Below are 27,999 nucleotides of genomic sequence, written 5' to 3' on the forward strand. Positions count from 1 at the left end.
AATCAGCTGAGAAAACTCTTTAAAGGTAGGAGAAAATGATCCTCTATCTTCAGATATAATTTTGTAGCTTTTATTTTGTCAGGACATGTGTTAGTGAACAGTTGCTGTAAAGGAAATTTTTTCTGACCTCATTCTAAATATTAAATGTTGAATGGAAGAACATCTTATCAGAACTTTTCTTTATGACATCTTATTATCTCATTCCTACTTTGGACAAACTTGCAGGCTATCGAATGTAGCCTGCCCACAGGGCAGAGTCTGGCAAACTCCCCGTGGCATACCAAATATGCCAAATACCAGTAACAATGATGGGTCTCATTCTCCTAAAGAGCCATGAATATAATCTCAGGGCTAGGATGAAAGAGACGTTACTGGGGCCTGCTCGAGACAATCGACGATTAACAGGATGATAAAATGATGAAATGAAATGAATGGAAGAAACTAATCTTTCTCAAAGATTACAAGTGTGCTATGTCCACAAAAAAGATATGAGTAACACTAATTATTTGATCCATATTTAATAAGTTTTAGTGTAAACTTAAATCATTTTTACTCTCATTTCTATAATTTTATTATTGACAATAATTACTTAATTTTCAAAACTTTGATTAAAGAAACTTTTGCACTTTGATGACTCTCATACTCATTAATAGCATGATGATAAGAAAACCAGTTTTATAGAGTCTCAAGTTTTCACATAGATTCTTTCCTTATAAATGTGTTTTATTGTAGTATCAAGAGGACAGCTTTTAAAACATTAGTAGATGAAGTTCAGGAGCTCGAGGCAAAATCTGAAGATCCTGGAGCAGTTGTGCTCGGAAAAAGGTAAAATGTATACTGTATTTTCCAAGTGAAATTACACTTATCTTTTCTTTCTGTCTTTTTTTTTTTTTTTATGGGGCAGGGGGTTGTTGTTGTTGTTCTTAGTTTTGAAGCCACCTCAGAATTACTCAAGGCTTACTCCTGGCTCTGTGCTCAGGAATTTATTCATGGCTTGGGGTAGGTCTCAGAGGTCCATATGTGGTGTCTTGGATTAAATGCAGATTGACTGCGTGCAAATACCTGCTGTACTATCTCTTCAATGTTTATCTTTTAATAGTCTTTGGAAATATGTGATAAGCCTTGTTTTTATCTGTTTTCATGGGATAGCAGTATTGTTGAAAGATTTTGGAATCAGAGAGATGTAGACTCAAATCACATCTATCACTAACTAAACTATGCATCTCAGAGCCAAGTTGCTGACTGCTATCAAGGCTTCCATTTCCTCATTCATTAAACAATAATACCTTCTTCATGGCTAGTGATCAGCATAGTTTAGAGCCTGGGGTTTAATACTCCTAAAACAAAGGGTAGTTATAAGGATTATTGTATTAGTAAAAAAAATAGGAGGAAAGATTTTTAGCTTAAAACTACATCTATAAAAAAAATAGCCTATAAAGGCTGGAGCAATAGTATAGCAGGTAGGGTGTTTGCCTTGCACATGGCCCATGGATTCTATGTACAGCATCCCATGTGATCCCATGAGCACCACCAAGAGTAATTACTGAGTGAAGAGTCAGGAATAACTCCTGAGCCCTGTTGAGTGTGGCCCAAAAAAACAAAATGAAAACGAAAATAGCACATAATCAAAACTGAGCTTGACATAAGGGTAGGGGCCTTCCAATTGTATTTGTTATCAGGAACTATTATCAGGAACTGACATCAGCATCTGTCATAGACGGAGCAAGTTATGTCGTCCAAGTCTTACTCACTCACTGTCAGCCTCCAAAAACTCAGCAAGTTTGCCTGACTAATGGAGAAGCCAGGGATGTGACTCAGCATCAGAACACTTGCCTTGCATGTGCAAAGTCCTGGGTCCAATTCTCAGCACTGTCAAAATAAAAGGTTTATTTTTGCAGCAGGCAACTAATCAAATGTATTCAATTCACAGAGCACTTAAAAAGGAAAATAAAATTACTTGAAAACAGCCTGGAATAAAACACAGTTGTGAATATCAAAAAAGGAGTATGCTTCTGTCTCTATTGCTTTGTTCTAAACCTAGGAAGCATTTTTCTCCCAGTCTATCTCACCTTAGTCTTGACCCCCTGTTGCTGCTCGTTTTGATACAGTGGAGTGAAGGGCCAGTCTGAGAACTCTTGCGGACCTTGGCTTCCTGACCTCTCTCACTCATTAGGCCAAAGCAGCATAGCACATACTTGTCTCTGCCTCCCTTTGAAAATAATGGCACTGGCATTTGCTGTATGGTAGGCCCCACATCTATCACTTCCTCTGCTGCTAAATTCTGCTTAAATTTTTCTCTTTTACCCCCCTCCCTCCCGTCCTCCCCACAGGGGGGCTTCCAAAGCAAGATGCTCCAATCAGAAGTGACCAGGTCCCCTGTCAGTTGATTCTAGAGCCCCTGATCCTCCCATTCTGCTTCCTTTTGCTGTTACTTGGTTTGATTTTGAAGAATATAGTGTAGCAGCAAAAACAGCCATGGACCAGACACAATCATCCTAGACTCTCTAAATCGGTGTTCCTTCATAAATGAAGAGAATGAGAATACCTATTTGCAGGATTATAGATCCTCCTCCCTCCATCTGTCCCTTCAGGAAAAAAAAAGAACATGAATAACAGTCAACGTCTAGTTCATTGCCTGGCCCAGGGTCTCTCTCTGAATGTTTTCCCTCTTTCACGCTTAATGTAAAAATGATGTAGTAGGATTTTTGGCTCACTAAATTAAGAATAAGACCATTTATTGTCATTAGAAAAGGACACTAATAACACTAGCCATAGGAGTAAAATCCTCCTATTTGTAAGTATGTTAATAAACCTGACTTTCAGGAAGCCTCTCCGTATGATTTTCAGTTTCCCTGTATTTCAGCCTGTCTAACAGACGCTTCAGTGTGAGGACCTGGGTCCTAAAGGCTGGATGGGTCTGTGCTGTAGGTAACCCTTCCCCTGAAATAAAATATATAAGTGAGCCTTAAAGGGACTGGAGTGAATTTCATCACAATGACCATGAGCAATGCAACAAATAACTTCCCAAAATTAAAAAGAAATTTCTAGCTGCTGCTTAAAAAATTCCTCAGCTTTCTTTGAGAACTCAGGAATTGCTTGTTCTTCAGTCAGTACCTCAGATAAAAATCCTCTGCTCTAACCTCCAGCTTGCATTGCTGCCCATGGGTGAACAGAGAGGATCTGTCCATGCTAGCTAGAAAAGAGGAAGAGAAGGGATCTATGAAAAGAGAAATCTAGCAACTAGATGGAAAACTCTTCATGCACTCTGAGGCATTTAAATAATTGGCACATGGATTTGACAACCAGGATTATTTTAAGATTCTTGGAGAATGCAATTGAGGCCAGATTCCCCCCAAGTTGGCTCATTATATCTATGTAGTCAGTGAGAGAAAGTGTGATTTCTCTGGATCGCAGCAATCTGGGGCTTTCTTTAGTTTCAAAACACTGTGCCTGTTTTCTAATGTGTCCCTGGCTTTGCACAGGCTGTTTCCTTGACTGGAGCTCATGCCCTTTTAAAGTCTGGACAGTCTAATTCCTAGTTTTTGAAATCTAGTTCAGCTGCAGTAACTTCTACTTCACATAGATAAAATTGATTCCTGCTCTGCTATTTTAGTATTATATTTTTGTTCTTTCATTTGTTCTATCATAATACACTTCTTGTACGTGTTGGTTTTCCATACTAAATTACACTCTTTGAAGGAGAGATCTCTTTTTGTCTCAACAGCAGCCTAAGAGCTAGCACAGCTATCTCATAAAGAGATAGCACTTGATAAATTTCTCAACTGGATAATTGACTGAGCCTTTAAAAATATATAAATGGGGGCTGGAGTGATAGCACAGCAGGTAGGGTATTTGCCTTGCATGCAGCCCACCTGGATTCAATTCCCATCATCCCGTATGGTCCCCTAAGCACCACCAGAGATAATTCCTGAATGCAGAGCCAGGAGTAACCCCTGTACATTGCCAGGTGTGACCCAAAAAGGAACAAATAAATAAATATTTTTAAAAATTAAAAAATAAAAATATATAAATGAATGATAGAAGAATAGTTGCATCATGAATAGTTGGTGAATAGATGGTTGACCTCTAGGTGGTGAAATTAAAAGAACACTGAGCTGGAAAGATAGTATAGCAAGTGTGGTACTTGCCTTACACATGGCTGACCTGAGTTTGTTCCCGAGCAACCCATAAGATCTCTCAAGCCACACCAGGAATGATCCCTGAGCACAGAGCCAGTAATAAGCCCTGAGCATAGCTGGGTCTGGGCAAAAAAGCAATAATTAAATAAATGCCATGTTGACTTATACCAGTCTGTCACTGTCCTCCCGTTGTTCATCAATTTGCTCGAGCGGGCACCAGTAACATCTCCATTGTGAGACTTGTTACGGTTTTTGGCACATCGAATACATCATGGGTAGCTTGCCAGGCTTTGCCTTGTGGGCGGAATACTCTCAGTAGCTTGCCAGGCTATAGACCTTAATACTATATAGATTAGCACTGTAGCACTGTCCTCCTGTTGTTCATCGATTTGCTCGAGCAGACACCAATAAAGTCTCCATTTTGAGACTTGTTGTTACTGTTTTTGGCATATCAAATACACCACGGGGAGCTTTCCAGGCTCTGCCGTGCAGGTGGAATACTCTCGGTAGCTTGCCGGGCTCTCTGAAAGGGACGGAGGAATTGAACTCAGGTCAGCTGTGTGCAAGGCAAATGCCCTACCGCTGTGCTATTGCTCCAGCCCATATAGATTAAACACCGCCAAATAAGGAACTTAGAAAAGCTTCCCCTTTTTTTGGCCAGAGAACAATGTCATTCTTAAGATCTTATTATTGCGGGGGCTTGGGGGGCATATTTCAGGCCACATCCTGCAGTGCTCAGGAGCTATTTCTGGCTCTGTTCTCAAGAGTGACCACTGCTGGTACTCAGGGGACCATAATTGGTGCCCAGGATTGAACTGAGTCAAACTGCCTTACAATATAAGCATCTTAGCCCTTGCATTGTGAGGTTTTGTTTTGTTTGAGGGGGGATAGGGTGTGAACTACACTCGTTGATGTCTCTACACTCAAGATGTATATACAAGTTATAGATGTCATCCTGGTCCCTGGTGGTGCCCAGGGACCCTATGGGATGCCAGGGAACACACCCTGGTCTGCTGCAAGCAAGACAAGGGCCTTTGCCACTGGCCTCAAGATTTAAAAGTACTTTAATACTTTACTAAGAACTAGCATCAGGTTAAACTATGCATAAAATGCAAATGTTTGTGAGAAACTGATGCTAAGGATTATAAGGACTATTGACTTTAAGGACTGTATCCAGATTAGTATTTATAGTCATTTATTTCTCAGCTTTAGTCATTTTCTAGTGGAACAGTACCCACTTACCATGTTATCTGGCAAATTGTATCTAATTTTACAGGAAGGACAGATGTGTTTCATCATCTTACTGTATTATTTTTGAGTGCTGGGTTCAGGTAGAAATAAATCTAAACTTTTAGGAGAATAAAGCAGGGGGTGAGAGTCACTGAAAGTACATTCCCCTTCCTACCCCCACCCCAACTGCCAATGCCTGGGTTTAATCCCCAACCCTGCAAAATAATTTTTAAAAATTTTAATTTAAGGGACTGGAGCAATAGCACAGTGGCTAGGGCATTTGCCTTGCACACGGCTGACCCAGGTTGATTCCCAGCATCCCATATGGTCCCCTGAGCACCAACGGGAGTGATTCCTGAGTGCAAAACCAGGAGTAACTCCTGAGCATTGCCAGGTGTGACCCAAAGAGGAAAAAAAAAATTAAATGTTAGAAAATAAATTCAAACCTTACTACGCATTACTATATAACCATGGTCTGTTCAATTTGTTTAAGAAACAACTAATAATCTGTGAAACCCTATTCTTTGCTGAAATTTTATGCAGACATCCTCAAATACTAAGTTGGAACATCTACATTTTAAAACTTAAAAAGAAATCTGTGATGGCTAGAGAGATAGTGCCAGGGATTGGATACTTGCCATGCATGTGACTGACTGCTCATTCAATCCCTGGCATCGTATAAGGTCCCCCCAGCACCACCAAGAGTCACTCCTGAGCACAGAGTAAGGAACAGTCCCTGAATGTCACCAGATATGACCCAATCCTCTCTCCCAAAAAATATTAATTGAAAATACTTTGAAATTCAATTTTTCCATAAAGTTATAACAAACATTTCCTAGAAAAACCTAAACTATTTGTTCTATAAATATAAGGGCATTAATAATGGAGAATTTTCTTACAGTGTAAACATTTATACTATTTTATTGCATAAATATTAATTTTTTGGAATATGGGCCTCCCAGATAGCACTTGAGAGTACGACGTCTATAACTTGTATCTACATCTTAAATTTTTTGAAAAATATGTTTTTATGTTAAAAATATGTATATATAAGCCAAAGAAATTGTGCAGTGGGTAAGGTGCTTACCTTGCCTGCATCTCACCTGGGTTTGATCCCCAGCGCCATATATGGTCCCCTGAACTGCTCCAGGAGATCACCCTGAGCACAAAGTCAGGAGGAAGCACTGAGCACAGTAGGTGTGGCCCAAAAAGTAGTGTAAAAAAGAGGAGGAGGAGAAAATTAAAACTCCAGTGGTTTAAAGCCAGGGACTGTGGAGCCCAGAGATCACTTTAAGGGCTAGAGCCAAGCTAGACCTAGGCCCAGCATTTGATCCCAGTGCACATTGTTTAGTCCTGATAGTCCCTAGTACCACTGGGGAGGCCAGAAAAGCTTCAAGTTAGTTGCAGTAAGAGACTCAGGACATTGAACTCACTGCAGAGATGGAGAACATTTCTGCATATCTTTCACATGCCTGTAAAGCATCTTCTAGACAGATATGGTCATGATATCATTCGATATCTGATGTGTACATCAGTCAAATTATTTGCAGCAACCATTGTAGCACTGTCCTCCCATTGTTCATTGATTTGCTCAAGTGGGCCCAGAAACGTCTCCATTGTGAGACTTGTTGTTACTGTGTTTGGCATATCGAATACATCATGGGTAGTTTTCCAGGCTTTGCCATGCGGGTGAGATACTCTTGGTGGCTTGCCAGGCTCTCCGAAAGGGGCAGAGAAATTGAACCTGGCTCGGCCGGGCTGGCCACATGCAAGACAAATGCCCTACCTGTGCTATCACTCCAGCCCGGCAGCAACCATTACAACATAGAATCTAGCCTTGGATCCTCAGGTTTTGTCCTTAATATTTTGTCCATCATTATGGCCTATCACCTTCCCTTCTTGTGCACAGCCAGCCCGGCCAAGCCGGGTTCGATTCCTCCGCCCCTCTCGGAGAGCCTGGCAAGCTATCGAGAGTATTCAATATGCCAAACACAGTAACAAGAAGTCTCACAATGGAGATGTTACTGGGCCCGCTTGAGCAAATCAATGAACAACGGGAGAACAGACAGACAGACAGACAGACCTTCCCTTCTAAAAAAGAGTGCAGGGAAGTATGGGTATCTGCTGCTCTGCGTGTGTGCACGGTGAGGATAATCTCCCCAGACTTCCTCTGCAGCATTTTATTCTCAAGGAAGAACATTTTTAACATGGCCCCACAATTAATGGAAAGGAAACTGTGTTTTTCAGTTTTCACTTTGGATTCTATATCTCTGTCACACAAGTAGCTTAGTAGGGGGTTAGGATAATGGAATGTATCAAATGTTCTCCCCAGGGCTGGAGATAGGACAGCTAGTAGAGCACTTGCCTTGCACACGACTGACGCAGGTTCAATCCCCCACACCCTATATGGCCTCTTGAGCCCATCAGGAGTGATCCCTGAGTTCAGAGCCAGGACTAAGCCCAGAGTGGGTGTGACCCCAAAACCCGTATATAGATATAGATACATATATTTTAATATTAATCATATGAATATAGTCCCCCAGCTGACTCCCGTCACTGTGATATTAGTTTTATCCAGCATTTGTAAAGAAAAGTGGCAGAATGATGCAACATCATTTACTCCAAAGCAGAGATTTAGGTTGTTATATCCATTGTTTATTCCCTACCAGCACTGCCTAGGACAGGCCAACTGTCACTTGCTATGCACTAAAACACTCCCTAAGTGCATCATTATTTGCTTTCTGGAGATCTCTCTTTTAATGACTCAACCAAAATAGCCAAATTGATCCAATCTGAAGCAAATGCAAATATGTTCTTCCTCAAAATTGACTGAAAACAACATATTACAGGAAAATAAATAATATCTACTTTGTGGTGTTCTTGAATGAAATATTCTTTTTTATTTTTTTTTTACTTTTTTTTATTAGTGAAACACCATGAGGTACAGTTATAGGCTTACAAATTTTGTGCTTGGGTTTCAGTTTTACAATGATCAAGTGCCCATCCCTCCACCAGTGCCCATCATCCATCACCACGGGTCTCAGCATCCCCCCCACCCCCCATCCCTCCCGTCCCATCCTGCCTCTGTGGCAGGGTATTCCCCCTTGTTCTCTCTCTCTCTTCTTTTGGGTACTGTGTTTTACAAGAGAGGCATTGAGTGGCAATCATGTTTGGTCTATAGACTACTTTTAGCATGCTTCTCCCACCCTGGGAGGGTCCTCACAACACCCTTCATTTGGTGCTCTCTTCTCTATCTGAGCTTCCTTTTCACCTAGAACGTGTGGCTGGCCTTCCATTCATGGAGCAAAATTCCTGGTACTAATCTCAGCCATTCCTGGGTGTTAGTCTCCCTTTTTGTTGCTTTGTGTTCCCCAGATGAATGCAATCTTTCTGTGTCTATCCCGCTCTTTCTGACTCATTTCGCTTAACATGATACTTTCCATGTAGTACCACTTGTATGTAAATTTCATAACTTTATCTTTTCTAACAGCTACATAGTACTCCATTGTGTAAATGTACCAAAGTTTCTTTAACCAGTCATCTGTTCTCGGGCACTCAGGTTTTTTCCAGATTCTGGCTATTGTAAAGAGTGCTGCAATGAACAAACAATTGCAGATGTCACTTCGACTATACCTTTTTGCCTCTCTGGGATATATTCCCAGGAGTGCTATAGCTGAGTCAAATGGCAAATCAAATTCTAATTTTTTCAGAGTCGTCCATACTGTTTTGCAAAAGGGCTGAACCAGTCAGCATACCCACCAGCAGTGAAGTAGGGTCCCTTTCTCGCCACATCCGCGCCAGCATTGGTTGCTTTTATTCTTGTGGATGTGGGCCAGTCTCTGTGGTGTGAAATGATATCTCATTGTGGTTTTGATCTGCATCTCTCTGATGATTAGTGATGTAGAGCATTTTCTCATGTGCCTTTTTGCCATTCGAATTTCTTCTTTGCGAAAGTTTCTGTTCATTTCCTCACCCCATTTTTTGATGGGGTTGGGTGATTTCTTCTTGTGGAGTTTAACCAGTACCTTGTATATCTTTGACATCAACCCCTTGTCGGATGTATACTTGGTGAATATCCTTTCCCATTCTGTAGGCTGTCTTTGTATTTTGGTCACTGTTTCTTTTGAGGTGCAGAAGCTTCTTAGTTTAAGATAGTCCCATTTGTCTATCTCTGTTTTCACTTGCTCGGCCAGTGGCGTGACATCTTTGAAGATACCATTAGCTTCAATATCATGGAGAGTTTTGCCGACTTTGTCTTCAATAAACATTATGGATTCTGGTCTGATGTTGAGGTCATAAATCCATTTTGATCTTTTGTGCATGGTGTTAGGCAGAGATCTGAGCCCACTTTTTTGCATGTAGCCGTCCAATTTTGCCAGCACAGTTTATTGAAGAGGCTTTCCCTGCTCCATTTCACTTTTTTTGCCCCCTTATCAAAGATTAGATGATTATATGTTTGGGAGGAAATGTCGGTATATTCAACTCTGTTCCATTGGTCTGCAGCTCTGCTTTTGTTCCAGTACCATGCTGTTTTAATTATTACTGCCTTGTAGTAGAGTTTGAAGTTAGGGAGGTTGATTCCTCCCATTTTCTTTTTCCCAAGAATTGCTTTAGCTATTCGTGGGGGCTTATTGTTCCATATAAATTTCAGGAGTGTTTGCTCCATTTCTTTGAAGAATGTCATGGATATAAGTTATTAAGGGCATCCAGATAGGGAAAGAAGAAATTAAGCTCTCACTATTCGCAGATGACATGATACTATACTTAGAGAACCCTAAAACCTCTGCCAAGAAACTCCTAGAAACAATAGGCTTGTATAGTAAAGTGGCAGGCTATAAAATCAATACCCAAAAGTCCATGGCATTCCTATACGCAAATAGTGAAAGAGAAGAAAGTGACATCAAGAAAACAATCCCATTCACAATCGTGCCCCAGAAAATCAAGTATCTAGGAATCAGCTTAACTAAGGAAGTAAAGGACCTGTACAAAGAAAACTACAAAACGCTACTTCAGGAAATAAAAGAGGACACGAGGAAATGGAAAAATATCCCCTGTTCATGGATGGGGAGAATCAACATCATCAAAATGGCAATACTTCCCAAAGCACTGTACAAATTCAATATTCTTTTTTTAAACAGAGTATATATCACCTCCACCAAATGGCAGCATTTTTTGGGGGGTGGGGGTGGGGATAGGAGTAGTTCCCTCACGATAGGATAAAACTAAAAATATATAATATATTATCACATTATTTCCTAAGTTCTGTCCTGTGAAGGACATTGAACGGAAGCACAAGAGGTTCAAGGAAAATAATAATAATATTAACAAAACAATTAAAACCTACCTGTTTTTCCTACTGGTAAAAGTGGAGTGAGACTTTAGAAATGTTAGAAAATTACTCCTGTGTAGCCATCGACAGGTAATGTTGATTATAAATCAAGGTAGGGGGAATGATCCAGGCAGCTGATCTTTTCCATTGGAATGATCTCTGTCCAAGTTAGCATCTTTCTAATATATTCTTTACCTTCTGGGGAATAGTGAGAGTAAAAGAAATAGTTTGCATTGATTGCTCCCTAAGTGCCAGTAACTGTGCTGGAAGTTATTTTCACCCTCTAAAAACTCACAGTTGCTCTGAGTTTTGGAGATTGTCCTCCTATTGTAGATGAGATGGCCAAGAAAGATTTGCCTGAGTAGTAAGACTCAGAATCCAGCAAATAAAAAATCCCAGAGCCCATGTTCCTTCCTTAGCACTATATTCCTTTCCCAAGAGGTTTAGGTTTCAAAATACAGAACAACAAAAAAACCCAAGTTTTTCTTCTCACCTTTTTTTTCTAAACACTAGATTTGCTGCATCTGCTACTGAAAGCAAAGCCTCTGATAAATTCTTACAAAATAAAATTACATTTTCTTCTGTATGTAAATTGGCAGAATATGAAAGATTGCTTTCTCGTGTCTGTCTTGTTAACACCTCAATGGTTTCCTGTTAAGGAACTGTGTATTTAAGGGGAACGTCTTGCAAGTTGGAAAATGCATCTGGGGAAGAAGCAGCCTCACAGTGATGCACTGACCACCGTTACTCTTCTGCAGGCATTTTCAGTTTTAAACACCAGAGACTTTGCAACACATTGCCTGTCCACATCACTCCACTCGCTAGGCTAACAAAAGCAGACCACATGTTGCTAAAGCTGCTGAGTTCCTCAAAGCAGCAGTGAATTTTACTGTTCCTCCCAGTCCTGGGGTCTGTAATGCTACATCATTTTTAAGAGTTTTCCAAAACATGACTTGGTAAAAATGACCCCTTCTCATTTCTATTATCTGTTTATTTCCCTAGAAAAAACAAGTTTTGTAACTACGTAAAATCACTGGCATTTTAGATGGATCAGCATTTTTTTGTCTTACTGTAGCTAATTCCCAATGACAATAACGTATGTCTAATAAGTACCAGGATAATGTCTCTAGACTTTTTAAAAATGTGTGGAAGATTCCTAGAAGTGTCAACATTTCTACTTCAGCAAAAATCTAAATGTCTGTGTAATTACAATGAGTTCACGGGGGACGGGGTGGAGTTGGGGGGAGAGAGATTCTGCTTTAGGACCTGAAAAAAATGGTAGAAAATAAAAGAATTAGCATAGTTTAAAGCAACTTAGCTAAAGATTTTATAGTGGGGATATACAAGATGGGAATTTTTTCAAAAAAGTGAGTTCCAGCAATTTTATTTTTTAATTACAGGCATTTACTCTAAGACATGTGGGTTACTTGTTAGTTCTTCATGCTGATTATGTCCTTTGATAACAAGGTGAAATTTCATAAATCCACCAGAAGAGACATGGCATGATTGAGTGGATTGATGATGTTTAAAAATGCATTTCAGGAGCGATAGCACAGCGGGTAGGGCGTTCGCCTTACAAGCGGCCAACATGGCCGACCCGAGTTCGATTCCTCCGCCCCTCTCGGAGAGCCCGGCAAGCTACCGAGAGTATTCGATATGCCAGACACAGTAACAACAAAGTCTCCAATGGAGACATTACTGGGCTCGCTCGAACAAATCGACGATCAACGGGAGGGCCTTTACCTTTACCTTTACACAAATTCATTTATTGGACAAACATTTGAGTTCCTACTGTGCGAAGCACTGTTCTAGGTGCAGTGGAAAACCATATGCATATTTCTTGCTTTTAGGATTATGAAATACATGGATTTGTTTCTGTAACTATTAGCCAGATGTTTATTATTTATTTATTTATTTATTGCTTTTTGGGTCACACCCAGCGATGCACAGGGGTTGGTTACTCCTGGCTCAGGCACTCAGGAATTACTCCTGGCGGTGCTCGGGGGACCATATGGGATGCTGGGAATCGAACCCGGGTTGGTCTCGTGCAGGGCAAATGCCCTACCCGCTGTGCTATCGCTCCAGCCCCAGCCAGATGTTTATTAAAATAACTTTTCTTGACATTTACCTGGCAGAATTATTTTCTGAAAATAGTTTTTATGCGAAAATTTAATTTAGGAACACATTTCCTAAATGAGTAGTAATGGAAATTTTCTAGTTAAAAAGTCTTTGAAGATCCTTCTTTGTGTAATTTTTAGAGTTTCTTTATATAGTCAAAAGAATATTTTATATCCAAAATATGTATGGGGTATGAAAAAGGGTTTTTTTTTCTATTTCAGAAAATTCTTTGCAATTTGCTTTTATTTACAGTGCCAATGTTTATTAGGTCCCTAAGTTAACTGTACAATAAACTAGGTAAAAAACACTTTACGAAAAAAAAAAAAAAGGGAAAGCCCAGTGACCCAAGAGATAATACAGCTTGCTGTGCATGCGGCCGAACAGTTTGAATGCCCAGTACCCTATATGGTCCCCCAAGTACCACCAGGAGTGATTCCTGAGCGCAGAGCCAGAAGTACCCTGAACACCACTGGGTGTGCCAGACCTCCTCCATTCCCCTCAAAGAGACCAATCCCCAAATGCCACTTTCTACAGAGAACCCATGGTTCAGTTTTATTCACAGCCAAAAAAAGAAAGAAACGTTTGGTCTTAGTAAAAGAAATTCAAACCATTAATCTGAAATCTGTACTCAAACTGTACATGCAATGAGGATGATATTTTGTGAATACAATTGATTTGCTGCTGCATTTGTCTACATTTTCTCTCATTAACAATGATAGGGACTAGATTATAGCACAGCGAGTAGGGCATTTGCCCTGCACGAGACCAACCCGGGTTCGATTCCCAGCATCCCATATGGTCCCCCGAGCATCACCAGGAGTAATTCCTGAGTGCCTGAGCCAGGAGTAACCAACCCCTGTGCATCGCTGGGTGTGACCCACTAAGAAAAAAAAAACAATGATAAACAGAGCAGTGCAACTAGTATTTGGACTGTCAGGCACAGCAATTCACTTTTCTTCACACCAGCTTATAACTAGGAAGTCAACCAAGGTCTTAGAAGCTAATAAAGCAACTGTATGATTTATATATTTTTACTCATTGTATTGTACAAATTCTGTCTGTCCATTTATCTTCAGCACCTTAGGGCTGGGACAATCATTTCATTGGATTATTGGGGACAGAACTTTCTTTCCTAGTAGGGGAGTGAATAATAGAATAATAATAGAAGCTCCAAAGTTTCTATCTAAATACTTGACAACATCATAGTTATCTGAGAAAAATGGATAATTTCTCAAGCATCCTTGTAAGTCCAGCTCGCTTAACTAGTCCTCTAGGCACACCCGGGGGTCTCCTCTGAGCTGATAATTCATTTCACACTTTTACACCTGCTCCACAGTCTCACCGAGAGGGCGCAGCTGCTCAAGAATGTCTTTAAGAAGAACCACGTGAACTTGTACCGGTCCGAGTCCTTGCAACAGAACCTGCTCCGTAAGTGTTTGAGTCCTTCTATTTAAATAAATCCTCTGTTGCTCCTCAACAGCATTGATGAAAGCAGTGGGAAAATTTTACTCTAACACCTAAAACACGTTTTGCATATTTGCAATGTGTAATGTAAATACCAAATGTCTAGTAGACCTCATTCAGCTTGGATTTTCAACCACCATGGCAGGGGCTATGTGCTACTCCCTGGTTGTAAAAAGGTTGAAAACCAGTGGTTTCCAGAATTCTTTGACTGCAGCCATCTCACTTGTAGCCAAGGGAACACTTTAAAATCTTGCTATTTATTTCACTTGAAAATCAATATTTCCATATGCCCTTTGCTTCCTTAAATCTTAAAAAGAACATGTAAAATAAATATTCACTCTTAAAAGCTGCCTCTATATTGTTGTCTTTTCTACTTGAATAACTTTGCAAGAGCCTTTTTAGCTTTCATCCACACAATGAAACATATATTTTACCTTCAAAAATATGTATGAATATGGAGAGTGGCAAGAAATTATTAGGTATTACCCCTCTTAATATTTCAAGTTCCAAAAAGAAATATATAAAGCCCTGTAGTAAATGTGTTTATATGAGTAATTTATCTTTTGTTTCATGTTTCCACATGTAATTTACTTTCACTAATATATACAAATGTTAATGTTTTGGCTCTTTTTATTTTAAGAAACCTTTTCTAAAGATGTGATCCCCCAGGAATGGTGACTTCTCCCTATACCCACTATAGCCATGTTGGGACATGAATAACTTTATTTGTAGATAGCAACAGCCAAGGAGAATGTGGTCTAAAGAAAATCAACCACTTTTTTTTTCTTTTTGGGTCACACCAGCATTGCACAGAGGTTACTCCTAGATCTGCACTCAGGAATTACCCCTGGCGGTACTCGGAGGACCATGCTGGGAATCGAACCTGGGTCGGCCACATGCAAGGCAAATGCCCTACGCACTGTGCTATTTCTCCAGTCCCGAAAGGCAACCATTTTTCTCTACATGTATCGTGTCCCTACCTCACTTTTTTTGGTCCTTCCCTCTCTTCTGTCTCAGCTCTAAAGAAACCATTTGCCTACTTTATTGGCCTTTCCAGCCCCCTCTCCATAGCTCAGAAACAGAACTTAGATGAGATGAACTTGAGAGGCTAATTGGAGTGGGGCTTGGGATTAGAATTGCCTCCTCCTTCCCTCGGGGAGCAGAATTCATACACTCTTAAGTTTTCCACCTACAGCCATCCCTTTCTTCATTTTGCACTTGAGTCTGTTTCTTTCCTTGACATTCAAAATGATCATTTCCATGCTTTTGAAAGGCAGGAAGTTGCATTCATTTCCAGGTTAGAAAATGAGCCCTCCAGAGTGAACCAAGTCCAGCATCTTCTTGATGCTGATTTCTACTTGCTCTGTAACTTTCAGATGGATATGCCTTCTCTCAAGATGAAAACGGGATCGTGTCACAGTCTGAGGTGATCAGAGCATATGATACCACGAAGCAGAGACCTGACGAATGGTGATGGGAGAAGCCGCAAGGTGGGCAGGGATGGCGAATCTCAGTGGAGAACGCTCATCCTCCCTGCCGACTGCAGACCCAATTCCAGCCTGGTGCAAGGAGATGAAAGGCGGATCTGAGCTCACTAGTTGATTGGCAGCGTTCAGATTCCTGTACATTATAGACGTAAGCACTGTGCAACTCTACTGTAACATCATCTCTTTCAGATGTTAAAAAGTACTTGCAAAGTCTTGTAAACAAATTGAAAATGACCTTGTATCTTGCCAGGGGGCTTTTCTTAAATAGAAAATAGGTTTGTGGGCTTACATCACACCCTTACTCTGGGGCTGAAACAATTGAGTGTATAAATCTGAAGATGACCAACCATTCAAAACACTCCAACATGGTAAACAAGTTCAAAGGACTCTTGATATCTAGACTTAGATTTCAGGATATGCCAAAAACAAGACAAAACAAAACAACCAGCGTTCTTAAGGAACTGACCCGCCTTACAGAGGAAGATTTCTAAATGGGACATTACTAAGATTTTGTGTCAGAAATGGTCTTGAGAAATGTTTGCCAAAGAAGTTCAATAAATGCATTTCTTACTTAGTAGTCATTTGCCCAGAAATTTCCGAGAAAGCTCAACTCCTGCTCTTCTGTAAGATAAGACCTGCATGTCCAGCTTTTCCCACCTTAAGAGTGATTTACACAGATGAGTCTTTTCAAGGCATTTGCTACCAACATCTGTGATGTTACCTCTGGCCTTACAAACGCTTCTTTCCTGTTTGTCTTGTTTAACTGTGCAAGTTAGACGGCATGCGTGGTGATGTGATTCTGTGGTTACATGCTAAGTTTTAAAACCATGCCTGTGTTTCAGTCATTTCTGGTGAGGTTTAGTCATCTCACTTTATCTAAAGTTCTATCTTCTGTCGTGAGAGTGAGTGCTGTTGTTGTGTCTTCAAGTTTTCTCTCTTAAGACACCTGTTAATCTGTGTATGAGTGTGTGGAATTTTCAGTGCTGCTGCTGAGACCTTTGGAATACCATGTCCCAAGATATGCATGAGCTTTTGTAAAATCCGTAGCTCAGCTTTTATATTGTGTTCTGGTTCTTCTGATTTCTTCCCACTCAAGCTGCCTGCTGTCTCAGATATCACACCCAGGACTGTGGTGACTGCCTAAGACAGAGAAATATTTAACAGTTCACTTGTCAGGCAATGACAAAATTGGTCACATGCTGCTAATTGGGACAAACAAGTAGTATGTTTCCCCCCTATTAAAAATACCTACTTAACTCAAGCCTATAACCCCAAAACTCCTTTCCATTCTGAGTGTTTCTTTAATATGTTTTAAATGTATGTGCAGTTTATTTTCAGCATTTCCAAGACATTTCCCGAAGATGCCTATTTTGCTATCAACAATGTGGTAAAGGGGCTGTTTTAAAACCACAACTAGTTTTCTACACTGTTTTTAAAATAACACTTTCATTTAAGAAAGAAAAAAGAAAATAAACTAGTTTTCCGATACACTTTAGAGATTGAAGCAAACTTTTTGCCTTTTTATTCAGAATCCTGTTTGCCTTTAAGTGAACTTACCAGCAAAATAGGTAGAACTTCCTCTTTAGAAAACATATATATACATACATAGATATACATATTACAGAGAGAGAACCCATTAGAGTTGAGAAGTGGTGATTTTTTTCAAATCACCCTTTGAGTTTAGAAATTTCACTTTCTTTTTTTGTCCATTTTCTCAATGTAGATTTAAAATTTGGCCAATCCCATGTCCTTGTTTATATTTTTGCTGTTAAGTTACAAACCTCCCTCCCATGTTTTCTACAAGTTAAGAGAAGTTATCATTCAAACCCGTAGGGCACAAGGGTTGAGGATATTTCACTCCCCATCCCCTTTCCAGCTGGTTCTCCAAAGAGTAGAATTGTGGATTAGAACCATCTGGGAGGACCACAGGTGTAAGAACCTCAGATAACCTACAAAATTCTACCCGCTCTTGATGGTGGACTTTGCTGCCAACGGTTGAGGCCCACAGACAAGGAAAAGAATATTATAGCTGTTTCTATTTGTTTGTTGCTTCTTTCCCAAAATCTTTATATCAAATCTTATGAATTCAATAGAAGCAAAAGGTCTGACTTAAATAAGAAAAATCAAAGTTTTTTTATTTCTCATGAAACAGATTATTTCTGTGGGAGTCTTCAGATGAATGCATAAGATCAGGATCTGAAATCTGATTGGTTTATGCATTCTTTGTTCCATTTTTAAAAAGTTAGCAGGCAGCCCATGTCTTGGCTGCATGGATGGGAATGGAAGGATGGGAAGCCATGAATAATATCGTTGGTAAAACTTAAAATATGATGCTGCAATCACGGTGACTTTGGAGTGGGAAAGTCCAGAATACCCTCAGATATTTTTTAAAGCTTTCCTGAATGGAGGGAGGCAGAAAAATCGATGCAGTTTTATGGGAATGAAAATATACAAAGGGACTTTTGAACATAATTTTCTCAAATAAAGGACATGGACTCTTCAGTTAAGCAAAATTTAAAAAAAAAAAAAGTCTCTTGTAGGGACTCTAGCAAAGGCTAACACCGTTGTTTTAAAAATGTTTACAATTCAGAAAAATGCTACTTTGAGCTGGAAATCTTCATTCATTTAAGTATTGAAAACCTGGGGGTTGCTCCTTTTAATGTTTGTTAGTGCTTACAAAAATATAAAGATGTTTCACACTTAGAGTCTGTCTAGCAGAAATGATTAGCAGGAAAATGTCGTTTCTCAGGAATGTAGTGAATTTTAAATGATATATGTGCTACCTACTGTCCAACACCCTTGCCTGTGTCTAATGTGAACCTGCTTCAGCAATGTGGCAAAGTGAATGAAAAACGTTTGCCTGTTAAGTCTAATGACTGCGTATTCTGCCTGATGATATTAGCCATTTACATGAATTCTATGATCATTACAAACTTAGGGGAATTGGAGATTCCTCTAAGTTTCTGGATGGGGTATGGGGTGGGCGGGAGGGAGGGGGGCTGGGATGAATTCAGAAGCTCAACATTTATTCTGAGAGTTAAATTTTATATTTTAATTATTCAGTTCAGCACTCCAGATGTCCATTTGTAAAAGTCATATGATCGTTTATTCTGTATTGTGTACATTGTACAGCTTTTAGAACCTGTTGACTAAGATGTTCTTTCAGGAAAAGAATGCTAATCTGAAAGTAATAGATTGTGTATTCATAATTATTTTAGTTATAATAACAATGCCATAATTATCGCAAAGCTAAATAATTACTAGGTTCTCTTTATGTACTCTCTGAAAATTCCTGGTTTTAAACATTTAATCAAATAAATCTATAATATTGAATTAGTCATTGATAAAATTTGCTGAGAAAATGCCCCATTCACATTACATGAATTAGATTATGGATTTTTTTTGTAAATCACTTATATAACCATGCAATTTGGTGCCTCATAGATGCTTTTTAGTGATGAATATTTCTGCACTGTTTGGTCAAGATCATCTGATTTTTTTTCACATTAAAACAACTGAAATCACTTGTGAAACAGTAATAATTTGCCGCAATCTAATTAACCTCCAACAGATATTCAAATGGAATGTCAGTTAAATTTTGAAGAAGAGAAAATAAGTGTTTTCCATTTTTCATCTTGATTTATTTTCTATATGAGAGCAGCTGTGTTTTTGATAGGTTTATGGTTTGCATGAATTGATATTTAAAGCCGCCTAGGCCAGTGCATGGCTATTGCTGTAAATCTTGATGTTTATTTCTGCCTTATAAAATTCTATCATGACCTACCTGGAATTTAATATCCAGTGGACAAATGAATTGGTTTTCTGCACAACTCTTTCTTAGTATGTGAATTATTTTGCAAATTTGAACAAGTTTAATTGAAACTTTTTTGGTTTAGCTTGCCTCTAAGAACTTGTCTTAATAAAGCTCACAAAACTTCTCAGAAAATAAATCTCCCTTAAGTAGGAAAAAGCTAGATTTCATACTGACTTACTTTGAATTAGCAGCAACTTTCCGTAGATAAATCTGCTTTTGCAAAGATGTGAGCAGAACATTAAAAAATAATAATAAATATTTTATACCTGGTGGTTATAGAATAGAAGCCATAGATGCAGTGATACTGTTTGTTGCTTAACTGTTTCAAGATTCATTTTTCACATTTTCTAACGTATTAGGCTTTGGGAGGCAAATACTAAGGAAAATTACAGTTTGTATTCAGGGTAAAATACCATTTTTGACTCCATGAAGAACCATTCCTGCTGAAACTGCTGTAGAATTCGTGACGCTGCATGAGTGGAAAGTAGTAAATCTGTGATCTTAGTAGTTTTCTCAGGTTTGATTATCTCAATCTTCAGTGCACTTGTGTTTTATAAGTAGTTACTGGAAAATATTCAGTTCTATGCAGTGTCGTGTGTCATTGGCCTTTTGTGAATGTGCATGTTTTAAACTGCAAATTTTAAACATTTTATCTTCTAATTGTTATTAAAATAAAATAAACTTACCAGTACATGAAGACAGTTGTGGGCATGTTCATTGTTTTAGAAATGATTTTGTTGTATGAAACTTTCAAGGCCACAATATAGTCTGAGAAAATGTACTCATCTACATGTGCTTCAGCATTTTGTTTACATACCCAGTTCTAAATATGCAAACACATTTCGTATATAAATGTTCTCCATTTTAATCCACCTAGATGAAACATGAGGCAGAGTTTATTAACTCTTGTTTGTGTGTGTGTGTGTGTGTGTGTGTTTGTTTCTTGTGCCATACCTGGTGGTTCTCAGGGCTTACTCCTGACTCTAAGCTCAGAGATCACTCCTGTTGGTGCTCAGGGCACCCTATGTCACAGGTGCCAGGAATATGACCCTGTTTGGCCACATAAAAGACCAGCACCTTATTGGCTGTACCACCACTCCAGCCCCAACTCTCATTTTTCGAGGGGTAGCTTTGATAATTAAGTGTTAAAGATTTCTAAAATAAAATTTAGATTGGATTTTTGAGTCAGAAATAACCTCCAAAGATTATTGTCCCTTCACTTACTTAAAATCACTTAACTTTCCGTTAGTCGTCGATTTGCTCGAGTGGGCACCAGTAACGTCTCCATTTGTCCCTGTCGCGTGCTAGTGTAGCCCAATGGCATCTGTTCGCTCCGGGAACATGAAGGGCCTCAAACCGATCGTTCATGATCTTGACGAAGAAGTCTGACCATCTGGAAGGTGGGCGGCCACGCGGTCTTTTGACATCCCGTGGAATCCAGTCAGTAACAGCTCTAGTCCAGCGGTCATCTTTAAATCTCATTACGTGACCAGCCCATCTGATTTTCGACACCTTGGCAAATGAGACAGCGTCCCTGATTCTTGATCGTCGACGGATGTCAGAACTCCGGATTCTTTCTCTCATTTGAGTGAAACGTGATATTCCAAGCATAGCTCTTTCTATTCTTCTTTGGGAGACCTGAATAGCGTTCTCATCTTGTTTGCGTAGGGCCCAGGTCTCTGAGGCATATGTTAATGCAGGAAGAACAGTGGAATCAAAGAGATGTGCCCGGAGCCGGAGGTTCTTCGTCCTCTTAGCTATTTCTTCGACGTTCTTGAAGGCGTTCCAAGCCGCTCTCTTCCTCCTGCGCAGCTCGGGTGCCAGGTCATTTGTCATGTTGACCTCTCGACCTAGGTACACATAGCTGTTGCATTCGGAGATGGTCGTTCCATTGAGAGCGAATGGGGCGTCAGGAACAAGGCTGTTTCTCATAAACATTGTCTTCGTAAGATTCAGCTGTAGTCCTACCTTTCCACACTCACGGTCAAAGTCGGCCAGCATTTGTGCCGCTTGGCTGATGTTTGGTGTTATTAAAACAATGTCATCAGCAAAGCGGAGGTGGTGTAGTTGCCGACCATCTATCTTCACTCCCATTCCTTCCCATTCCAGTCGTCGCATGATGTTCTCGAGGGTGGCACTGAAGAGTTTCGGTGAAATGGTATCACCCTGTCGCACCCCTCTCTTGATATCAACGATCACTTCTTTGTAGAATGGTGAGATCCTGGTAGTGAATCCGCAATACAGCTCACGGAGGATCCTGATGTATTGGGCTTGAATGCCCTGATTGGCTAGGGCTTCAATGACCGCTTCCGTCTCAACAGAATCAAAGGCCTTTAGATCAATGAACGTTAAACAGAGCGTCATCTTGAACTCCCGAGAAACCTCAATGAGCTTGGTTATTGTGTGGATATGGTCGATGGTGCTGAATCCTTTGCGGAACCCTGCTTGCTCGCATGGTTGTCCTTCATCTAGTGTTCTGCCAATCCTATTTAGGATGACTCGAGTGAACAACTTGTAGATGACAGACAATAGGCAGATCGGGCGATAGTTGCCAATGTCATGGATGTCTCCCTTCTTGAACAGTAGTACGGTCCTGCTGGTTTTCCATTGGGACAGAACCTTGCATTCAGACAGCGAGTGAAGAGCCGAGCCAGTGTATTGATGAGTACTGACGGCAGGTTCTTCAGGTGTTCAGGTCTGACCTTGTCTGGGCCGGGTGCTGTTTGTTTCTTTAGCAACGAAATGGCGTGTCGGATTTCAGAAGGGAGAACGTTGGGAACGACATATCCATCCTGTGGAATTTGGTATGTCCGCAAGTGGACATGGCTATCGAAGATTTGTCGTCGATTTGCTCGAGCGGGCGCCAGTAACGTCTCCATTTGTCCCTGTCGCGTGCTAGTGTAGCCCAGCCGTCTCCACACTCCAGGACGCTTTCCGGACCCGCGTGGCAGCTCCGGCCGAGACCCATGCACGACTGAAGACCCACAGAACAAGATAAGCGGAACTCTCTGAGACCTTGGACTCCAGGCTCAGCGGACCCAGGGACAGAGCTTCTCTGCTTGCTCCCACCACCACAGGTGACAAAGGGATTCTAATCAGGAGCCCCACCCTACCCTGCCCTGTCTGCTTCCATCAACCACCCAGGGATGGAATTGCGCACAGGAGACCCACCCTACCCAGATAAATACCCCACTGGCCGACTTCCACTCTCGACACTACTTCCACTACCCAGCCGTCGCCACACTCCAGGACGCTTTCCGGACTCACGCGGCCGCTTGCGACACATCATAAGACACTAAATACCCATCTTCCGGAATTGTCGTACCATATTTGATAGGGTTCAAAAATGGTAACACCTACAAGGGTGATTAGAGGTCGCCCCAAAAGCCTTTACCCCTCTCGGAAAGACTGGTAAGCTACCGAGAGTATTCCGCCCGCACGGAAGAGCCTGGCAAGCTATCCGCTGTGTATTCGATATGCCAAAACCAGTAACTACAACTGGTCTCATTCACCTGACCCTGAAGGCTTCACCGACATGGCAGCACTGAGAAGGATGAGAAAGGAGAGGCCGACAAAATCTCAAGGCCGACGTATGCTGCCACAACGAAGGAAGACAAAATTGTACCTAAAATACATTAAATTTATCCGGCAAGTCAACACCTAGTTCCTGGCTTTTTCCTTTCACAGAAGTTGAATTTCTAAACTTTTCCAGTTTTTCCATGGTCAGCCAGGAAGATTCGAAGTCAGCACACTTAACCCCACTTTGATCCTAAGCATCACTTAGGGACCCCTGAGCACCACCAAGAATGACCCCTGAACACTACATTCAGAAAATAATAATAATTGTCCTAAGGCAAAAGTAACATCAGAAATGAGGAAAATAGCTTTTTAAAATTTATTTATTTATTTATTTATTTAAATGGATGAACAAGGAATAACTGAAGCTGCCATTTGGAAGATGCTAGGGTGGGATTTGTTCACTAAGAAGCACGGGAAAGCTGCTTGAAGCACCTTGAATGAGGCTCCAGTGAGTGAGGCTGCATGTGTCTGGCTGTCTGGATCTGTCCTTGCCCACAGTCCTCCAGGGAACAGAGATTGGGTCCCCCTTGCAAAACCACAGCCAGACTTAAGCACAGAAAAGGTACCTGTGAATTCTATCAAGTGATTTTCACATTCAACTCCATTCCCCTTAAAATAAACACTATTTATGGCTGACCCTGTAGTTTAAAATACCTTCTTAAACGACCATAAGGAAATAGCAAACTTGAAATACATTCCCATAAATTCAATACGTCATCCCCATTTAAAATTTGTTTTTATATGTTCGTAGCATTGCTAACCTAAAGCTTCCATTTCAGTAACAGAACCACTCATTTTAATGAAGAAATATCCTCCTAGCCTGGATAATTTCACCAGGAGGCTAATAAAAATTGTTGGAAAATAGGGAATATTTTTACCCTTCAGTTTTGATTGCAAGTGCAAACTCTTATAACTAGCCGTCAAAAATTCTGTCAGGACAATCTCATTAAAAATTTTCAAATAGAATTTCAGAATAGCCATCTACATATAAAAATATGTTAATAGTTTGTTTCATTGATCCTTTAATATGCCCGTAAATTCTTATTTTTCCTGAACATGAACTAAATATGCTTTTCAGGTGATACAAAGCATAAATTGGTCCCAGCCTAATAAAGTGTATCAGTTTCCTAATTGAAATTGTTAATTTTTTTTTCAGGAAACTTGAATTATCTCCTTCAAGAAAAATAATTCCCTATGCTTTTAAGTCAATCTAGCAAATTCACCATGAGTAGCTAAAACTAATACTAATAAAGGTAAATAATTGGGTGAAGTGAGAAATGAACAATTTATTCACTTGCAGCAACTGAAAATACCATCTCTTGGCTCTGAAATGAAAAACCATCTTAAAGCAAAATGACTGCATTGAATACATTTTCTAAAGCAAATGACTAAATATATAGACCATGAGTAGCAGAGGTGGAGGGTGTTGTTCCTAGCAATCATGGAAATTTGGCCAGGCTGGGCATGTGATGTCAAACATCAGGCCAATTTCTCAGTTGCCTGCCCTCTAGCCACTCTTTCAACTGCGCACATTCTTATTCTCAGGCATTTCATCTGTTTTCTATTATTTATCATTAACTTATTACCTAGCTCCCTCTCCACAACATGCCAGTAATCCAAGACCATGTAATTTCTGATTTTTTAACAAACCATACCAATGAGATATCATTAATATCTTCATCTTACAAATGATAAAACTGAAACAGCAATGAGGCCCCAACATCACCCAGCTTTTCAGTGGGAAAGTCAGAAAACGAAGTCAGACACTGGGTCTCCCACATGCATGCTAATTACCTCCTCTCAGTTTCTCGTGTGCAAAGGGAGAGATGTTTGACAGTTAGGATTTCTAGTGAAGCTTTATATTATTCTATGTTTTCCTGATCTAGAGCAAATTTGACAGACTGTTAAAATCTCCTGCTGTCTATAGAATAGGTACATATAACCATATTTCCCCCGGTCAATTCATTGGGAAGATGGATAAATTTTTCCAAAGAAAATCAGGCCTTACAAAAAGTGTCATGAAGAATGTAACTTTCCAGGGCTAGAAATATAGTACGTGGTATTTGACTTGCAAGGTAACTACCTGGGTTTCATCTCTGGCACAACATATGGTCCCAAACCACACCAGGTGTGATCCCTGAGGGTAGAGCCAGGAGTATGTTAGTAATCTCTGATGACCTCTGGGTGTGGCCCAATAGCAAAAATAAATGGATGTAGTATTTCCAACCAGCCCAAACGGAGTTCAAATCTTGCTTTTGTGATGCCATTGGGCCCTGGGTGGAGCCATTCTGCTTTGATTTCTTCCTGTCCAAAACAGGCATGAAAATAGTCCTTACTTCAGAGTTGAGGAGATTAAAGATGCAATTCATAAAGTACTTGGAACACACTTGAGTCTCTATCAATGCCACCAATTGTTTGCTTAACTACCTTTCAAAATAGAGAACAGTCATTCTTCAGTCATACATGAAGGATGGTTAAGTCTTCCAATCCACTGTGAAAGTAGCAAAGTAGCTAAAGAAAGTGGCTGCTGTAGTTGGATCTCATGATAGTCATGGTGAGCCTCCTTGGAACTCTCAAATGATTGGCTTTGACCCTTAATGTCTTATCTTTCAAAACTGAGGATGTGTTAGAGTCCACCATCTTTTTTTCAAAAGATTTTCCCTACTGCTTCTTATGACCACTATGCTCTCTGACTGGAATTTGCTTCTCAATCCACTCTCCTACATTTGCCGTCTGATTTCCACAATGTTCCTTGATGTTTCATACTCACAAGAACTCCTCTGCATTTCTCTGATTGCTCTTCTCAACAGTCTCCCCTAGTTTCCAGCTTTCCTGTCTCTCCTTTTTCCTACCTGCTTGCTACCCTCAGATCCCATTCGCTCCTGAAGGTGATCCAGCCAGGAAGAATGGTTGCTGTGTCTCTGAACAGTGAGGGAGTGAGTAGGTTTGGTGAGCTGCGGACCATTGTGCACTTCCCTTAGCAGTTTCAGTGAATAGAATGAAGCCTCAGTATTTAGAGGCTCACCATCCTCCACCTTACTAAGTTCCCAAGAGATCAAGAAAAATAGCATTTTTCTATGAAAAACCTATAACCTCACAAATATCTGAAATCGAGTCTAAAATCTATGCCAACCATGGCTCTGCCCATCACAGCAGCATTGTGTTCTGCTCAGCACTCCCAACCACCAACACAACGCCTGAGCCACAGATGCTGCAATCTACCGAGAGTATTCTGCCCACACGGGCAGAGCCTGGCAAGCTCCCTGTGGCATATTCGATATGCCAAAACCAGTAATGGTAGCAGGCCTCATTCCCCTGACCCTGAAAGAGCCTCCAATCATTGGGAAAGACGAGTAAGAAGAGGCTGCTAAAATCTCAGGGCTAGGAGGAATAGAGACGTTACTGGTGCCTGCACAAGTAAATCGACAAATAACGGGATGACAGTGATACAGAGATTCCTAACTTCCAGAGAAAAGTAGATACATCTCTATGTCGACAAGAATGCTGGGGGCATGCTTTGATCCAGGGTCACTGAATTATATACAGTGAGGTATATAATGTCTCCCAACTTAGGCGGCACCACACCAAGTTCAAGGAACTGAGCATGCAGTACCAGGAATCAAATCAGGGACTCCCAGATGCAAAATGGGAGTGCAGGCTCTTCAATCTATCTCTCTGGCCCCAATGCCTTCCCATTTGGAGGAAAAAGGTCAGGGCTTGTGATGTTTAGCCCTTATTGCTGGCTCTGTGCTTAGAGATCACTCCAGGCAGTGCTTAGGGGACTTAAGGTTGTCCCAGGGAATGAACCAGTGTTGGCCCCAAGCAGAGCAAACACCTTAACCTCTCTTCTGTATCTTTGGTCCCTACCTCCCAATTTTAAAAAGCTATGGTCAGTTTCTTGGAACATCCTGCCAAGGAAAAGGTGCAGTTATCAGCTTCCTGTGTTCCTTAGCACTGTTCTGTCCAATGTTTATAAACTTCTCACCAAATGGATGGCAAATAATAAATAAATAAATAAAGCCACTAGAGGAACCTGAGAAACAAGGTTTCAGTGGGGGGAGTTCTACCTCAAGAGGACAAGGTAGAATTGAGTTGGGAGGTGCATCTTTGGTATCAGAGTGGGGCCTGGGGCCTTATGTGCTATCAGCATCCAGTGGATGTGACTCGATTAGGATAAAATGCCATAGTACACAAGACAGTCCACACACCAAAGATTTGATGTCCCTGGGCATGACTTTTCCCACTAATTCTTTTAGTGGAGAAATCTCTTGCCAGTTTACCTATAAGATGTTTCTTGCACTGTTCTAATATATACTAAGTATCCATCTACTGTGCAATTCAGAAGGTCAAATTTGCTTTGGGAATATCCCACAAACAACATTGGTGCAACCATGAGGTCAAGTGGCCAGTCCATACACCTGAGTCAGTTTGGATTTGAAACTGTGCTATTGCGGTGGCCCTGCACACAGAGTCATATCTGAGCCTCCTCTTAATTCAATCTGCCCAAGTCCCAACATTTCAAAATCATTCACCTTTTTCTTGTCTCCATTGTATTTAGTACTAGACCATTGTGTTGGGAAGATTCAATGATAAGTGGAGTGAGAAATATCATTCATGAACTGCACTGGAACGATAGCACAGCGAGTAGGGTGTTTGCCTCGCACAAGGCCAACCCGGGCTTTATTCCTCTCAGAGAGCCCGGAAAGCTACAGAAAGTATCCTGGCCGCACGACAGAGCCTGGCAAGCTCCCTGTGGCATATTCAATATGCCAAACACAGTAACAACAAGTCTCACAATGGAGATGTTACTGGTGCCCGCTCAAGCAAATCAATGAACAT

The 27,999-nt window shown here is 40.6% G+C and overlaps 1 protein-coding gene across 3 annotated transcripts in view; it reads left to right on the plus strand.

The window, feature by feature from the left end:
- ATP8A1 (ATPase phospholipid transporting 8A1) overlaps positions 1 to 20,280 on the plus strand; it is a 244,009-nt gene extending 223,729 nt beyond the window's left edge. For all 3 annotated transcript variants that reach the window (XM_056125630.1, XM_056125629.1, XM_056125631.1), the window contains 3 exons: positions 733 to 825; positions 14,153 to 14,244; positions 15,657 to 20,280. In XM_056125630.1, coding sequence (XP_055981605.1) covers positions 733 to 825; positions 14,153 to 14,244; positions 15,657 to 15,754 — 283 coding nt within the window. In that variant the 3' untranslated portion in view covers positions 15,755 to 20,280. The remainder of the gene's footprint in view (positions 1 to 732; positions 826 to 14,152; positions 14,245 to 15,656) is intronic.
- The last annotated feature ends 7,719 nt before the right edge of the window (positions 20,281 to 27,999 follow it).

The sequence above is a fragment of the Sorex fumeus genome, unplaced genomic scaffold, assembly GCF_029834395.1.
Source record: "Sorex fumeus unplaced genomic scaffold, SorFum_2.1 ptg000055l, whole genome shotgun sequence".
Classification (NCBI taxonomy): Eukaryota; Metazoa; Chordata; class Mammalia; order Eulipotyphla; family Soricidae; genus Sorex; species Sorex fumeus.